Genomic DNA, 18346 nt, shown 5'->3' on the forward strand with positions numbered 1-18346 from the left:
ACGTGCCTAGCGTCCATTGGAAATACATTGAAAATCGACTCATTTTAATCTGTCACGTGCATGGTTAAATCCTTCAAAAATATATTGAGACGTTTTACGCTGATACTCAATTACAAGAAAAAGTACTCGCCAGTGGATTTAACCTGCTAACAAACAGTCCTGTAATTATGTTCTTCAAATACCCCCCCCCCAAATGGCAATTGTAACTGAGGAAAAGTCCTTCAGATATTTACATGATACTTTTGGTAATTCGGAGGCACCTTGAATTGATACGTGCCTAACGTTTAGACTCTTTCAGTTTTTTGATTGAGAGGACAGTCCCCGTACATCGTTTCATTCATGCTCGTAGTACATGCATCCATCTATCTCATCAGCCGAATGACTGTCGTATTCAAGAATCTCCGAGGCAGTGACGTCGTTGAGATGGCACACGTCCCCCATCAAGTTGAAGGAGCGACAGCGGGGATCGCTAGAACAGGCCAAGCAGCAATGCACGGGACTGCGATACTTCCATTCTTCGTAGGTGTGATTCAGAAGGCAAGGGTGCCGACTCTGGTCGCCGGAAGCTGAAAAGCAGCGGGCAGTTTGTGAGCACCTCGCCAGCTCGCTCTTACAAATAAACTTGCGCGTTGCGTTGCATACGGATACCCTCCACAACCCGGCGGTGTTGAACTTCGTGCAGCGCTTCTTGGCAGTTGCGTTGAATGAACCAAATTTCGCCAGATCCCAATTGTGGTACTCCCCGTCATCAGTCGTATTCAGAAATTCCCGAACTGTCTTACCGATATCGAGGTGTACTCCAAGAAAAATACTGTCTTTAACGAACAGGCTTGCGAAGAAGCCATTTTCCCCGGCAGACTGCGGCACGGCCAGAGTACTGAACATGTCTTGGCAAAATTGGTCAGCGTCGGAGAAGTTGAGTGTTGGCTCAGTGACAAACTTGTAGCAAAACCTGCCGTGCGGTTTCCAGTCACCGGGACAGCTATGTAGTAGGCTTACACACGCTCGTGTAGCCAACAGAACCATCGCTAAGTACAACAGCAGTCTGCGCTTGTTGGCCATTTCAGCAATCCGAACGGGTCGTGTCAACGGTCCAGTTGTACTTTAAGATGTGCGCGTAAGCTATACAAAAAAGGCACAAAATGCAGTGTATGGTGAAGAGGTTTCTGATAACCTCAGGGTAGGTTTCTGCAAGCTCTACTGTTAAATAACAGGCATCAAGTGCAACCGCTAAACTACACTTCAACAATCGTAACAAAAATCCAACGCCCAGGGATCGAGCGATGCAGTCACCATACGTAACTTGGCAACGGTGAAAAGGGGGTGTTGCCTAGCCCAGGTGGATTCCCTGATCGTACTACGTTACGGAGGGAGTCCAGGGTATAAAAGGTGCAAAATTGGACGAAAAATTTTGTAACCAAAATTTTCAACACTTCTACCTTTTCCAAGGAGCCAATTTCACGAATATAACTCCGTGCGTCCTTATCTCCACGTCTGGTGGGTTAAGAAATTCGACTCATCACCACCAAAGACAAAAACAGGAAAATAAAGTCGGGCGTAACGTTAATTCTGGCTATTGCTGTGGACTGTTTTCAGCCATTCTCCAGTGCAGTTCGTACCAAAGATTCTGTAGCGCGGCGCTATACAATCTTTGGTTGGTGCGGTGTGCCGCGCGCAACTACCTGGCGGACGAGATTCAGAGCTTCGTTCACGCACATCAAACTGAAACTACATGTTCTGACTGAAATCAGCGAAACTGAAGTCTAACCGAATCCACTGATTTCGACGCTCACATCAAGCACGTAACGCGCAACGCGTGGTTCTCAGCCACGAGTTGATCTCCATGCCGAGTACACACAACATCAGGCCGGGGGCGAGGCTGTGGTTTGCGTTGGTGACGGTTGGCCTAGTTTACGTGCATGTAAGCAGAGTCTCCTACGGCCAGTACGGGAAAGCTAAAATTCAGAATTTGTCCAATCCTGGCCCTTTTTTAGCATGCATTAATTAACAGGTGAACTTAAAATAGACAGACAAAAGGTGCCCACAAAATTCGATAGAAGTTAAGGGACTCTCGGCAGGTCCGTGTCGAGGGGAGAGGGTATTATCCAGCAAGACTTTGGCACATTTCTGTTGCTAGCAATTTACTCATGTCTCCGAATGATTTGTCCTATATTTTATATCCTGGAAGTCAGCCGTAATGAAATGAAGACAACGTCCAACCTGGGCTAGGTGTTGCCATAACCACAGCACCCGCGCTTAATGCCATGTGTGGCGCCGCGCCCCTCTGACGAAGGCGAGGGCGCCCTCCTCCTCGAGACGCAACGCGTCGGACGGCACGTACCGGAGAGTCCCAGAGCGGCTAGGGACAAGTCCGTTGGGACCGAAGTATACCGTCCCCCAAGAAAGTTCAATGATCTCTGGTCTTCGTTGAGATGACGCCTGATCAGATTGGCCGAAACTTAATGACGTAACCCGGACAGACCTCACTTGAAATAAACTTCGCCTTGACACCTGACTTATATACAACAATCAAAGGCTGAGTTCGGGCGGCATGTTCTCGTATGTTCACGAACAGCTTGATTTGTCGCTCTTGGGTCGGCCGCTCGAACGCCGGTTACGTACAATTGGTCATCGCTGGCAGGCCTAGTTAGTGACAAGCAACATGGCGGCGTCTATGTTGTAGTAAACTATTCGAGAGTTAATGCTTGGACAACTGGGCTGAATTCTTCCTATTTAAACAGGAATATTCACTTCTGTCCTGTGAAAAATAATTAATGTTAATTTTGCAAAACTTCCTATTCTCTCCAACTTTGTATACAATCTCTCTATTTTTTGCTGCTGTTCAAAAATCAAAATCTCACAAGTTTTTCCGTGTGTTCCTGTAAAACCCTGACGAGGAGGTGGTGTGTGATCCTGTTCCCAGAACAGTGTTCTTGAGCCGTGTTTCCCGTCGTTCGAGCGCGAGAACAAGAAACCCGTGTCAAGAACACGGAGCCCGAACTCCACCTGTGTGACTAGACTTTGCCCGGAGCAGTGAGCCCCACAATTACTCGTGTGCATCTAATGCAATCGGGATCTGCATAAGTCAAAAGGGCCGTCTCTGAGTTGATATACCACTCACAACTCGTTCTGCGAGATAGCAATCCACTCTTTAATCGACCGTAAGCCCCCACAAGGAACTCTTACCGCACCAGCAGGTAGCCCTTCAACCCACCAAGCCCCTCAACGACACACGCACCACTTGGCACTAGGAACTAACCACGCCAAAGACCCAACGTACTAGGGTCTTACATACACGCCCGCTCAGTTGCTTGCTCTGCTCAAACCACAGTTCGGGGTACTACGCAGGATCGAACCAAATGCAACGTTCGCTGTCACATATCCGGCCGGATCCACGCTCCCGTTGCGCCTTATATAGCCTCGCAAGCGGGCTGCTGCCGCGACTACGCCTGCGCCCGCGCGCTACATGTGACCAAGCAGTGACTTCCGTTAACCAATCGCCCTACGCAAAAGGCGGAGCCTATGCACCGCTTTGGCTTAACACACTGTTAACTTGCTAAGCGTGCCTAACATCTGCCTCTGTTATTGGAGCTAACACAGCCACCGTGGTTTGGTTTCATACGTACGTATGGTTGCATATAATTATACCTCGTTATTGGGCAGAGCGCCATCTATAACTTCGCATCACGCCTATGCCTAGCGCCCTCTGTCGCGTCATACATGCATTGTTATCCCTTACATACCGTGTCCATCAGGGGTCACTTAAAATTCAAAAACTGGCGAATAAACAAAGAAATTAAATCAAGCCAATACATGTCACCAAAGTGTGGCGGTGCGCTAAATGCATTCTTGAGAAGTGAGTTTAGTTGTACAATTCATGCAGTTTCACCTCGGTGAAAATTTGCACGGTCTCAATTGCCTATTGAACACCTGCACATACCGAGACGTTCGAAAAGAAAGTAGTTCGGGTTAAGCCACTTAATTGGGCAGTGGTTCAAAACAGTCGCTTGGTACGTTTGGTCTTTCTTATTGGTTACTCTTTGTTTTGTTTAATAAGGAATCGTCTTGCAACATCCCACGGCGGATCTGAATGAGATAATGCCAAAAAGAGGCAAAATGTTTGATTTGTTTCGGACGAATTTCTGAAACCCTTTCACTTCCTCCCCACATGCAGTAAGTAAAACACAAAAAGTTGGCCTCTAGCCTCGAAAAGAGCAGAAATATGAAATGGCAAAATCCTCTTAGATTTTGCCCCCCCCCCATTCCTGGATCCACCCTTGGCACATTTACAAGGCTTACGAAATGTAGATGTGGAAATTATAAATGCTGATGGCCTTTTGGAGATCCCATATATGGATAAATATGAAATACGGTGTATGAAACGGTACGTGAATGAATCAACATCTGCTGATATCTGATACATTTAGCAAAAGTTACCGAAATAACAAGGAAATGATGTTCGCATTCAGTCGCTTCTCCGATATCAACTCAAAAACAGATGTAGATGAGATTAATATTTACATCCCGAATGTTCAAGGCGTAGGCCTACAATTTGACTGGGACCCTTGCACTTGCCAATTTCTATCTTCCTTAAAAGGAGCCTTCACTTCGCTGATCAATATTTTAATTTTTGGCAGAGACGTCCAAGAACTGTTGGAAGGATTCGATTTGTGCAGGGTACCACTTCCATGATGGGCAATGAATTTCGCATTGCGTTTGCGTCCTTTCATGGAAAATCAAATTCTCCCCATTGTATCGCGGGTAATCTTTGCTTCCCGGCTATTGCCAACGGGTAAAGTTGCCCTTGACTATAAATGCTGTCTTCAGTGAAGCACAATGGAGTGCGGTGGGTTCAAACCTCGTAGTCTGAGCGCAAGCATCCGTCTCGAGATCCACGGTTAATTCTATGGAAACTGTACAGCGTGTATGCCTTTGTATCAATAAATTACGACACGTTCTTACAATGGGGGGAGGGGCGAGTGGGCATACTCGCCGTAATTCACTCGTCCCTAGCTACCGCCCCACCGTGTGTGCATGACACCTGTGCACTGAATGTTGATGTGTCGATAAGATGGTAAGTAATTCAAAATGCTTCGATTGAGCGTCTGCAACGATGACGTATTTCCACCACACAATAGGGCAGCGGGGATAAGCAAAGGACCACGAGTGAGGAAATATGTTAAACCACTTCCTGCAGGGGATTCCAGATCCGGACACGTAATGCTTTATATGCGTGGCCGGGGTCTCCGACCTCGGACGAAGGGAACAGGGCCTTGGAACAAAAGACCGTACTCGGAACAAAAGACCAGGCTGCTGGGAATTACCGACATTTTTCACTCTCAAAAGTGGAGATAATCCAGCCTTGTTTTGAAATAGTATGCCACGGTTTGGGGCATTTAGAGCGAGCGGATTACCACCAGGGACAAATGCACTCCACTTCCGCAGCGATAAGCCACACAGCACCGCTGCATGCTAATCTGGCCCCTATTGAAAAGAGGTCAGCAGCACACTGAGCCAGGTTCGTGTACAAAAGACAGTTATATAGCGCCGCACACTCCGGGCTCTTTTTACAAGGCTGCAGGCCTGGCTGAAATTCTCAGGCGTCAATAGATTTTGTCAGGCAAGCATGGACCAGACAGTCCTTCACGTGTTTGTTAGTGTCCGGTAAACAGCTATATTATACGGTAAATGAAGATAGGAAGTTTTAAAGAATTTTGAAAACAGAAAAAAATGATAAATATCCCGGCCCCGCATCACCCACATTGATAACTGCCCCCGCAGGAAGTGGTTTAATTAACACTTATAATGACTTGTCCACCATTATTAGCAGGTGGATTCACAGAGTTCATTCTTTATTGTTGCAGGTTCTGACAGAACTGGAAAGATTAAACAGTGATTTACTTCATATACAATCTTGTAGGTGAACTCTCCTGATGAGTTAATTGCTTCTTTAAAAATACCATGCAAGCCTAGCATATCTACGAAACATCTTCAAGTATTTTTTTTTATCACGTCCAATAGATCTGTATACATGTATAATTTTATGGATGGTTTTTGCTTATAATAAGCCAAGCAAAGAAACACAAAATTGATACATAGAGATTCAATGGAGGGTTACAACCACAAGAGTCTTGGAAAAAACCCTGAAGCACAGCAAACTATTGACAAATCCGATGACCAAAATTAGACGCCATTATAATGGGGCCATCCTCATCACACGCATGCAATGCAAGCATGTGAACTTCCTCCTTGACTAATAAACAATAGTCAATTGCTAAAGGGCACGCGCACTCAGATTGAGACAGGTGCATGAGTGTAAATGGCCCCTCGGAATGGCATCTCATCTGATTTGTCTGTACTGGAGCGAGCGTGTTAGCAATGGTGACAGTTCAGGGCAAGTTTGGTTGACAATTACATTTAACTATGACAGATGTGACTTGAATGATGGATGGTTAGATTAAATTACTCAACAACAGTACAGACATGCAATTTTCAACAACTGGAAGTAAGTAGTCTTATTATTTTCAGCATCAAGAATTATGTTTTCATTTCTTCCAATGACATTATAATTTTTTGACTCAAATAAATGTGAATGCCATTTTTTTTTCAAATGATTACAAGATACAGTAACAACTTAATGTGGCTACAAATATACATGTATCTACTCAGCGATACCAATTAAAAATACATTTGAACAAGCAAGATATTTCATTGAATCAGTGTGATATATACATGTGGTTAAATAAATAATACAGTCATATATTGGTGCAACTCAGCATGGAAGTATTCTTTGTAAACATACGAAAGGAATTAACTATATATATGTGGGTAAAATCCAGTCCATGTGCTGAAAATGGCTAAATTTGGAACTTCAGACTCTTAGGAAGAGTAACTTGGCATATAACGTGCAGAGCTCTGCATGTTTGTGTGTCTATGTATCTGAAACAAATATGGAACAAGCATGCAAAGCATGCTGTTTGGGGACAGAATTCATGTTCAAGTACAGCCCAAGTACTACATATGGCCCAATTTGGAATTTTGTGCTGGGACAAAAAGGATATTTCTCCTCATATGTACATGTAGGATAGCCACATCTTAGTATATCTCTGAAATGAACCTACGCAGAATCAACACGTTTACCTCTCATGTGTGAGCTGTGTCAACATATTTCAGGGGGAATGCCTCACAGGTGCTGGGCTAGAGCCACCTCCTCAAGGTACCTGCACCAAAAATTACAGTCATCAGTCAAATCATTTTATTTCACTGCAGCAACAAAGTTCTCTGTTACAGCAAAGCACGCCAGAAGTACGACATTAGGTTGGGTCCAAGGTCTTTCTTCATCACCATGATTACTGAACATTTTGCTGGGAAAACAGGTTTTCACTCAATCATTTAATTTTGTAACAGTTTAATGATTTTCTGTCGCAGCAAAGCGTGCCAAGTCATCAGTGCGACATCAGGTTATGCTCAAGGTAATTACTGCCATGGTTATTGAATGCTTCATGTGGGAGACCCCGTTAAGCTCAGAAACTGCAATTACGGTAGGCTGGAGTCCTTCGGCATGCTTTCCTACCACGTTTTGAACAGCGCATAACATGCAACAAAGCAACGCAGCATATGAAACCGACACTTAATTCTGTCATTTGTAACTGACCACCGGAGTCTGAACAGTCAGGCAACCCACACAAGCTCAGCGGTCATGTTGGTGAGCAAAATCTGTGTTTTTTTCTCCCATGGTGAACAGCTGTCAAACACAAGGAATTCCAAGCTTATCGTCTGACACTGAGCAAAAGAGTACCTTTCCATATCATTCCATTCAAAGCCTCTGCCAGTGGGACATTAAATGCTCCAGCCTACTCTGTGTGGAGAGTGTACCCCACAGGCTGACGTGCTAACAAATGGGGGTTTTCCAAATCTCTGCTTCGTCTCCGGCCTAATTTTTTACCTCCGTTACTATGGAGTTATGGAGACGTGTTCTGCTCGACGACCATCAAACTGTGTGCTATTAGCCCCAAGATGTTCTCTGAGTGGTTTTATTCAGAATGAACATCATATACATGCTGGCTGTTGCAGTGTCAGAGACGACACTTGAGTCAGAAACTCGGCAGTAACTTAGTAAAACCCTCAATTACATTATTAGACCAGTGGACTGTTTATTGATGAAGGGCCAGAAATCTTCCTGACAAAAATTTACCACTCTTGGTAAACTTACGTCTGTGAGTTGTGTACTGTGGTTCCACCGAGGACAACCCGTACTCCGGGGTTGGCCTGGTTGATGTTGCGAACTGCGAGGGCTTCCTCATAGGTTACCCCTCCTATCATAAACACGACAATGTCTTGAGGTCTGGTGAAAGAGAAGGGGTCAATACAAAACATAATGGTGGTTGGCAAAATGGACATGGAGGGGGGAAATTGATGCATTTGAAGGTTCATGACGTAACCATGATATTTCAAAGGGCAATGGTGTGAAATCCCCTACATCAGGCCTTGAAATATTTTTCGAATGCACTCTATGGGACACTTTTTAACTTTATAAACTGAATTACCACATGATTTAATTTGAATCTTTTTTCCATTCCAAATTCTTAAAAAGTAAATTTTTTATGGGATAATATCCAAACGGTTTCTTCAGAATGTTTTTTTAAAAATGTGGAAAAAAAAGAACTGTAGGAATTTAGAATTTCCTAAAGAATTGTCAGAATTAGTTTGTCGGAATTGGCAAATAGATGCAATACCTTTCCACTTTGCTTTGTCTATGAGTTTCAAGATCCTTGGCCAAACGTCATAAATGAGTAGCAAACTATTCCCTCATTGCAGCATTTTCATTGAGAACTGTAATAAATTCAACCTGAGCAATTGTGCAAGTATGGGGAACCTCTCCTTGAGTTGGCTTGGGCCCAGGTAGGGTTAGCTCCCAAACTGAAGCCATCTCTACCTACCTATTTGGGCAAGCACAAGCTACAAACCTGTCCTTGAGCTGGCTTGGGCCCAGGTAGGGATAGCTTCCAAACTGAAGCCATCTCCACCTACGTATTTGGGCAAGCACAAGCTACCATCCTGTCCTTAAGCTGGCTTGAGCCCAGTTAGGGATAGCTCCCAAACTGAAGCCATCTCTACCTACGTATTTGGGCAAGCACAAGCTACCAACCTGTCCTTAAGCTGGCTTGAGCCCAGTTAGGGATAGCTCCCAAACTGAAGCCATCTCTACCTACGTATTTGGGCAAGCACAAGCTACCAACCTGTCCTTGAGCTGGCTTGAGCCCAGTTTGGGATAGCTCCCAAACTGAAGCCATCTCTACCTACGTATTTGGGCAAGCACAAGCTACCAACCTGTCCTTGAGCTGGCTTGGGCCCAGGTAGGGATAGCTTCCCTCCTTCAGCTTGCCTTTGATCAGTTGATCTAATGTCTCTTGTAGCAATGGTGTGTGCTGGGTATAGATGTTCTCGACACCCTGTGAAGTAAAATTAGGTTCACAAGAGCAACAACAAGAGTTATCACTGATTCACAATCTATTAAAAGGCAATATGCACATGCCACCTTAAGCTTATAAGCTTACTTGTAACATTAAAAAACTCACGGGGACCTCAGTGAAAAATTCTAAAGAGTCTACATCCTTTCAAGGTTGACGGTTTTTAAAAATATTTTTCAGGAAACAGTGATTAAATGTAGGGAGCTTTTGAATAAAATAAAACCACTTGAGTTGGAGGGGAGAAGATATACAGTGTTGATTGGAGGGGCTACTGTCTCCTTTTAATCTCAAATTTATCAATCTTGCTAGGAGCCTCAAGCTAGTGAGCTTTAGCTCATTCAAAACTCCATGACTTTACATGGATCTAGTTGATGACACCATTGGCTGATCTTTAAGAATGAATGTATGCCAATGATTCGGGGCCAGCCTGAGTTACCTTTAATCCTTTAAAAAACCTCCTCGTCCTGGAGATCGGGTTGTTCTGTCCAAACAGGTCAGTTCCTCTCGCCCTCTCCCCGCCATATTCTACAACAGCCCTAACCAACTGGATTAAGAAAAATAAAGCCTGTATCATATAACGGCCTTAAAAAACTTATGCTGGACAGCACACCGGCAGCATTTGAGAGGTCAGTGAAGCCTGCAAGGTCTGAAGGAGGTGTCAGCGAATAGTAAGTTCATACATATGCTCTCTTTTCAAGGGTGCGTGTCCATTCAAAAAAATCAAACCAGTCCGTTGACTTGACATTTCAAACGGTGCCCAGACTTTTTGTGGAATTCCTCCCAAGTTTGCACTCACTTGTAATACTTGGTACTCTTTCCTTTCTTCAATTTCCAAAATCAATGCCAATCTTCTGAGAATCAATGTAAATTAAACACATTATCTTACAAATAATGTAAAACCTTACACATGTACCTTTTCTCCAAGATTTACCTGACGTTCTTCCCTCTCAAAATAATCCCCGTTATTTAATCATGGACCATCAACTTTCCTATTTAATCAATGACAATCAACTTTCCCTTTCTCCTCACTTTTCTTACCCTTTTATTTCGTTCACTGACTCCCCTCCTTGTGAGCGCGCCCAGTAATGTCATGAAGTCATTGTTGCTATGCCGCTCGTACCGTAGGCCATACAGCGCCACCAGACAGCAGGCATCCAGCTCCCTCACTCTGTCGCTCGTGATCAGGCCCCGCACTTTCTGCCAAGTCAAAGCAAGGCAAGCGTTGATGCATCAAAATCCAAAGAGTGCGGTTGGCAGAGTGGTACTTTTCATGCAGCCCTGGTTCAAATCCCATCCAGGCTGACATTAAGCTTGGGTTTTGGGTCCCTACCTGACTCTCTGGGTCTTCCCTGGAAAATTTATCTGGGGTTTTCCCTCTCACTACAAATCTGAACAGTTTCATCTTACTTGCAGTAGTGATATACATACAATTGTAAAATCATTGCATTTTTTGCATTGCTAACGATTTAAAGATGGCCCATTGAAAAATCCAAATCATCAAGGTGACATGGCTACCACCAATGAAAAATGGTATTATTTTTCAGGAGTTGTGCAAGGAAAGATAACATTTAAATCTTGCTTTAATTTTGATGCTGCTTCAGTCAGGAAGTTTTTTAACTTGTCATTCAAAAGCTGACTAAACACCACACAGCCTCCCTTCAGCAGCCACACTTAAAATCAGAGTTCCACAATGCACCTGTTTCAACTTTTACGAAAAGATCTTGTAATGAGTTAAAGCAATCCTACCCAACCGAAACTGTCATAGAAAAGGCATACAAGTTGCCAAGTAATTAGGGCACACAATCACTCTGAATCAGGAAGGCCCCTAGTAATGCCAGTAGCACTATGCCGGCCTTATTTAAAAACAATGAGTTCATACAATATTTGCCCGATTCTTTCATCATCACTCTGAGGTTCCTCCCTCAACATGAGAGTTCCTGGACTTGTCAGGAACACGCTTCTCACCTACATACCTTGAGGGCTTCATTGTGATCACTCTGGCAAGCTAGCTCCTGCTGAACCTCCGACACCTCCAGCAGGTTGTACAACCCTACCAGCCTGGACAGCTCACCGACCACAGTCACATGCTTGGCCACCGTGCCGGACATCTTCTTGAACTGGGGGTAGTTCTCCACAAATGCCTGTGGATTGCAAGGTGGCAGCTGAGAAGTTCAGTTCTTTTCCTTCTTTACACTTAAATACCACTACGGTGGAACGTCGCTGTACCGAACATCGCTATGCCAAGCATTCGGCTGTACCGAACATCGTCCTTGGCTCCCAATATTTTGTGCACGAACGAACATCATGCAGTTGCAAATCAACCAAGATTCACCACAGCATGCATCAGAGATTGATCCCGAGCGGTAGCTTCACGACTTTTGGATAAACTAAATATCAATTTTGTAACTCAAAATTTAACAAAAAACAAAAATAATTAACAAAAACATTTTTAGAAACCTCAAACGTGAATGCAACGGCAAAACATCACAAAAACAGCGAATCACAGTATCACAAGAGGGTGCACTTCAGTTAGGAGGGGGGCGCTATTCAACATGGCAACGAAACATTCTGCAGTTAATTTCGCTATACTGAGCGACCGCGGTACCAAACATTTAGCGTGGACCCCGTCGTGTTTGTTATAGCAGCGTTCCACTCTATTCTCAAATATCGCTATTTATCACACTGCTCATGATGTGAGTTCAAATCAATTATCTTTCATCTCCTTTGTGGGGGTACTTTTTAGAACCTATCCTCGTATTACTTACATTATGATGTGACATCGTAATTTGTACACTATTCAAAAGCCCAGTCATGCAACTGAGGAATCAGGAATGAGACAGTTCACGTGGTACAGACTTTTGAAAGGATTTCCATGTTGCAATGGCACGCAGAGACGTGGAAAATGGTGAGTGCAGCTGATCCACACGAAGAGGTGAGTTCAGATGGTGAGTATAGTTAACTATAATTCAGCACACATCACCTGAACAATGGATGGATGGACCTTCTAGTCAACCACTTTGTAACCAGAGCCAAAAAGTGGCATGGCTGGAAGCCACAAGCAACCCTGGAGGTAGCACAGTGCACAAGGCCGTAGGGGCTTTCCAAGGGTGCAGCACACCATGGCGATGCTGCGCAAACGTCTGCCAACCCTGTCACAATGTTGCCAGAGAGGGCGTGCTACCTGCACAGGGTACACAGAGATCCAACCCATGCTCCATTTACTGACCTTCATGTCGGCAATGGATTCAATCTTCTTGGTGCTCTGACTTTTCTTCTGGAATTCCTCCATCAGCTCCTTGATCCGAGCGCCTATTTCACCAAAGTTGTTGTAGAGATTCTGTGTGAAGGGGGAGGGAAGGCAATAACAGTAACAATTTGTACTGTATCAGAAAGTTTGTTTTCTAACAGACGTCACTGAGAGCAATACAGCCCACAGTAATACAGAGTCCTGGTATAAAACTCAATATCTAAATATTCATCTCCCAACTCAAGCTTGATTGACTTGTTTAGAGCAATTTCTATTAAACAATAAACAGAAATACTGAAACATTAACTACATGTAGGTGTAACTGCATTGACTTTGCTCTGCATTGGAATCAAGTCCCTAACCACATTATTACAGTGACGACATCAGGGAATATTTTTGCATAATGCTGGCAGTGCAGATGCTCAGCTTTTGCAATGTGGAACTCTATTAATCAATAATTTGAAGTACAAAATCTTTCAGGGTAAGAAGAGAGATAAGCTGTAGGCTTGGCCCAGGTGTGGAAATTGCCAAAGCATGGGGAAACATATACAATTGTGCAGACTTTTAAGCACGTTTTGTTGATACAGGCACCCCTGTAAGTTTCATTATTACGGAATGAACAACTTCAAATTAGAAGCCATTTTGGTTCCAAAGTCTGCACGCATGTTGGTGCACAAAACGATCAATCATCCAACTCTAATCTGTCATTTGCATTGTTACCTCAAAGCCCTGTCATTTTCTACTCGATTAGTGAAACCCTATCCTCAGTCAACAACCCAATACTTTGGAGACAAAATGGCATCATACGCTATGTCACACAAGACCTCGGGATACAGCTCTGCATTATCGTCTACGGGTCTATCAATTCTATGTAGCTTTGGATCCCTATCGTCACACACAAACATTACTGCCATACCGCGGCATAAAACTCATCCTGTTCAGCAGACAACACCACTTCCTGTAGGTCCTTGCTGATGCCAGGAACTTTGGACAAGTCAATGCGGTTATTACGGATACCGAGCAACTCGTGCACCATAGCCTGGTATGTCCACTGAAAAGGAAACCAATTGGATTAAACCAACATTCCTAGGGGCACATGGATAATGTAACACAAATGCCCATACATATAGATGTGGGTTAACAATAACCTTTATTACAGTGGTTGGAACATCTTTCTCTAGGCCCAGATGCTGAGGTGGCAATAACAGATTACATATTTACACGTGTGGTTATGAAACAAACCGTTGTACATGAACAGGTGCAGGCCTACTTTAAAATATTATTCATATCAGGCTTTTTAGAGGTATTATCGACATTGTCCCCTAGAACTAATTGGGCCGGTTCCCTGTCAATCCATTGCATAGAAATTCACAGAGGTCGGCCGAGTTCTCTCAATCACCAGTATCAAGACACGCACAGTATCAGACATCTGCTCCACGGCTCACCTGGTGTAGGAGGGGTGTAACCGCATCACTGTGCCGATCCAGTATGAGCAAAAGAGGAGGCACGTCCGTCCTCCTGAAGTCAAACAACCCAGCATCCTTGGATATTACTTGCTGGATGACAAGAAACAAACAAGACAAATTGGGAAAGATGTACGAGTTCCCCGCATTCTCTTAACCCTCCTTTTGCTGTAACCCTCAAAAACAGTCAAAAATTCCTTTCACTTCCCCTGTACAGTACATACACATGCCATATGTCACTTGAGTGATTCTGACTGATAGGCCAACTGTGTTGAGAATGCATCTTTGCATGGGAGGGTTTTAATGCGAGCAAATGGGTAAATGTGACACTCTTCACCGAAAAGCTAATTTCCCAAGAACTTTTCTCAAAGGATAAAGGAGCTATAAGCTCCAGATATGCTTACTTCATTGGGTACTTCTGTTTAGACACGGTCTTTCTTCCATCAATTTAAAATTTATCCTCAAACCACACATTAGAATCTTGGTCGCGTACATCTGCTCCTATCTGCAACCATGCATGTGAGCCTCAAAACTGCCACAAAACGTAAATGTTGCTACAGCTTTCTTTCTTAAGCACGGTCTGTGCTCACCTTGACATTTTCTGCCAGTCGTTTGGACAGTTCTGAGGAGTTCTGGAAGCGTATCATGGGGCATTTCTTGAGGGACAGCAGCACGGCCGTCACACCTGCACAAATCCTGTTCAAGACACCTGAATTCCATATGTTGCCCTGTATTTAAAAGTGATTGGCATTTACATCTTTGAGCGCAAAGCAGTTTCTGCATCTGAAATTATCACACACGTACAATGCTACTAGGTAAATAACGAACGACTATTGTGCTGTGACATTTAATTTCTGACATTCCCCCATATGATGTTTTATATTTTTCATATCAGAAGGCAATTCTTGGTTTGAGAATGACCTTTTTGTCTCAGGCATTCAAGGAACAATTTGTAGGGAGTAAGTCGACAGATGAGTCCTGAAATAAATTTCACATCAACAAACAAATCAATGGCAATATTTGTCAGAAAAAATTTACAAAGGGTGAGAAAGTTGATAATATTTCTGTTCCTTATGTGCAATGTCATGAAACTAACTAGCAACCTAAGTTTGGGAATGTATCATTTTTTGCAGAAAATGGCTGAACTCAGCAAGTATGCTCAGAAAGTGTAATGACTAGGGACCAGAAACGCAGTCTGAAGACTCCAACATATCCAAGTCGCTTAATTTGAGTGGGTCAACAGAGCATCTCATCATTATACTCACCCGTGAACATCCAACGATGTTGAAGGAAAAGACATGTGGGCTAACGGCAATGTAGTCCCCATAGAACTCCTGTAATCAAATGTTAACAAATAACAAATTACAAAGTAGCATAATTTGACAGTTTAGCAGCCATGGCTCCACCAAGTATTCACCATATAGGGTCTGCTCTTTTCATGTCGTCGTCAAGTTTTCCCACCAAGTGGCTGCTAAAAAAATGGTTGGCCATCAGAACAAAAGTAAAGAATAATTCACAAAGTGTGAAAAATCCCACGCAGCAATCAGAACACCAGATAATAATACATGTTCTACTAAATACGAAATGAAAATACGACCCTATTTACAATTAATGGGTCAAATGTCAATCATGACCAAAAGGTGATATTTCTAGAGACTCTGGCTGCCCATACAAGTTGTGACAAAATCAGAATGGTCTATTAACCCTCCTATGCTGAAGTCACTCTTTGGGTCATTTGGTAAACACCTCAAAGAAGCACAGCTGTGTTGTGTTGTGCACTGCACCAACAGTCCCTCACAGGAATATCAGATTGCACTTTTGTACTGCCCTACAACTGTGCTTCACTGTTTCACGTGCATAATTGTGCAGTAAACCAAATGCAGTGAAGAGGACTGCACAAAAGACCCTTGGTCATTTTGTGCTGGCAATCTACTGTGTACACACTGAACTTGTGCAAGTTGAGTTCCATATAGAAACTACATGCTCACCAGTGACTGTGGGCACTTGTGCACATTTGTGCTGTAAAACCATCGGAGGGTTAATAATCAATCTCAGCAACATTTGGTAAACCCACAATTTCCACATCATTGCAGAATGAGTGACTTCTAAATATTTTTATCAATATTGCCATCAATACCATCTGGTTAGGATTTATCTGTTTGCAAGAAAACATGCATATTACATACAGAGTGTAAACCGTCCAAACTGTAAATTTTGATAGAGTGAGTTTAAGTATGGTACCTGGACTTCTCTCACAACTTCTTGTTCATCTGCCTCTGCCAGCCTCTTCACATCACTTTTGCTGACTACATTGCTGAAATCTGTGAGTTCAGGGGACGAATTTCATTTCACTAAGATGTGCTGTGAACGTGTTACCATCAGGAAAAAGTTAACGATCGTATTTCCTGATGGTAACACGCAACTGGACCATTCCTCCAGTTCTATTCCTGAATCCTAAATGAATGACTCTAAATCAGTGCAAAATTCAATTCATAGTGGTTGAATATTAGAATCGTCTCCAGATTAATGTCTACAGCACATCCGACTCAACTGACTCTTGATTTTCAATAACTGATGTTATCCAAGAAAATCAAACGAACTTTTGACCTGATACCTACGTACGCTAAGTAAACAGACTCCCTCAGACAGGTGAAAAGAAAATGTAAGACACTTACAAATACAGTAAATGCCGTACTTGGGATTCTTCAGTTCATTGCAGAGAAGCTCGATGTTTTCCTATATGCATGTCAAAAACAATGCACACGAATGCCAAATCAAAACCAAGCACCAGTCCCGACTATATTTAGACAAGGAAAATCTGCAAACAGCAAATAGGTTTAGACTACTAAATCACCAAAAATTTGACGAATGTTTCCACCTTTGTTGGTCTGATGAAGCAGATGCATCTGAGATGTTTCATCAGTTCCCGCGAGCCATTACTGAGAAGTTCAAACAGGTAGACCTCCTTCTGGAGTATCTCTGACTGGGCATACACCATGCTTACATAGCTGATCTGAGACAAGAAATCACCAATGTCATGACAGTCATCGGTGCAGTAAACTTTGACAGAATTCACATTCCAAATCTAACATCTCTACTTATTTTCTCCACGGATCAACAAATGACTCTGTATTGGACCACCACAATAATTACCCCTAGAACTGAGGGGTCCGACATCCGCTCTGCTCCCACGTACACACTAATATTAAGTTTATAAATGGGTACCTGTTAATTTTTAGGGTGAGGGGTTAGAGAGAAAAGGTGCTCAGTAGGTCTACCCACGGATACTGGTTTAAAAAGGTAAACTTATTTGTTTGTTTATGACCCTCAAATCTTGTGACAAACATGAAGGTTGAAAAGGGAAATTGGAAAATCAATTAAAGAGGAGGCTTAATAAAAGCAAAAGCTTGCCTGATGAGTTTACAACCTACAATTTAACATGACACATTGACAGATAGGCCCACAGAGATACAGAGCTTGCAAGCCTTACTTTTACTAAAACTTTTAGCTTTGTGGCAGAATTTAAAGCTCAATTGCAGAATACCCCGCCAACCCGCATGAGCAACCTCATAGCCAGGTACAGATCAAAGTGTCTCACTCATCACAAGAGGTTTTCTCCTTGTAGGGGGCCTACCCATGTAACCAGTCATTCCAGGGATCGTTTTTTTTACAGTGACAGGGTATTCTGCAATTAGGCCTACTCCGAACTTAAAAATTAGGCCTATATCAATCTGCAGCAGTTAGCACTAGCACTAATAGTACTCTTGCTTTAGCAAGTGGCATGCAATATGTATGACTTGGACCACCTGCAGTAGCATTACAGTTTTGCTATGACAGGTCCTGTTGCAATGCCTGGGCCAAGCGCCTTTCGCATTGGCTATGCTATAGACTGGCTGTGCAAAACTGGCATGTAAGACGCACCGTATCTTTATCCATAAGAAGCACTTTCATGCCTGGTCCACTGTCCTCTATCATCTTGGCAACATATTGCTTTACTGCAAGAATCACATTCATCTTGATGTTACTCTTACAGGCAAAATCAGCCTGTTTATTCGTGCAGTCGAACTCGATACGCGATACGTATAGGGTGAGCCGAGCAATGTTGTTTTTTACATGTGTATGAGCCGTTTACCAATCTTTCCCCAACAATCGACTATACAGATTTG

At 43.3% G+C, this 18346-nt stretch overlaps 1 protein-coding gene across 1 annotated transcript; it reads right to left on the reverse strand.

Annotated features, from left to right (window-relative positions):
• Positions 1-5831: 5831 nt before the first annotated feature.
• Positions 5832-18303, reverse strand: vps45 (vacuolar protein sorting 45 homolog). The gene is made up of 15 exons (XM_087137061.1): positions 18102-18303; positions 17059-17193; positions 16856-16916; positions 16422-16501; positions 15446-15514; positions 14771-14908; positions 14163-14273; positions 13634-13768; positions 12697-12807; positions 11444-11611; positions 10509-10667; positions 9907-10014; positions 9331-9452; positions 8213-8344; positions 5832-7220 (listed from the first exon to the last, which is right to left on the reverse strand). The coding sequence occupies exons 1-15, from the start codon at positions 18192-18194 to the stop codon at positions 7184-7186; spliced, it is 1659 nt and encodes a 552-aa protein (XP_086993187.1). The 5' UTR covers positions 18195-18303; the 3' UTR covers positions 5832-7183.
• Positions 18304-18346: the final 43 nt, after the last annotated feature.

Source organism: Acanthaster planci, linkage group LG05 (genome assembly GCF_054643075.1).
Source record: "Acanthaster planci isolate LZ-2023a linkage group LG05, COTS_SCS, whole genome shotgun sequence".
In the NCBI taxonomy this organism is placed as follows: Eukaryota; Metazoa; Echinodermata; class Asteroidea; order Valvatida; family Acanthasteridae; genus Acanthaster; species Acanthaster planci.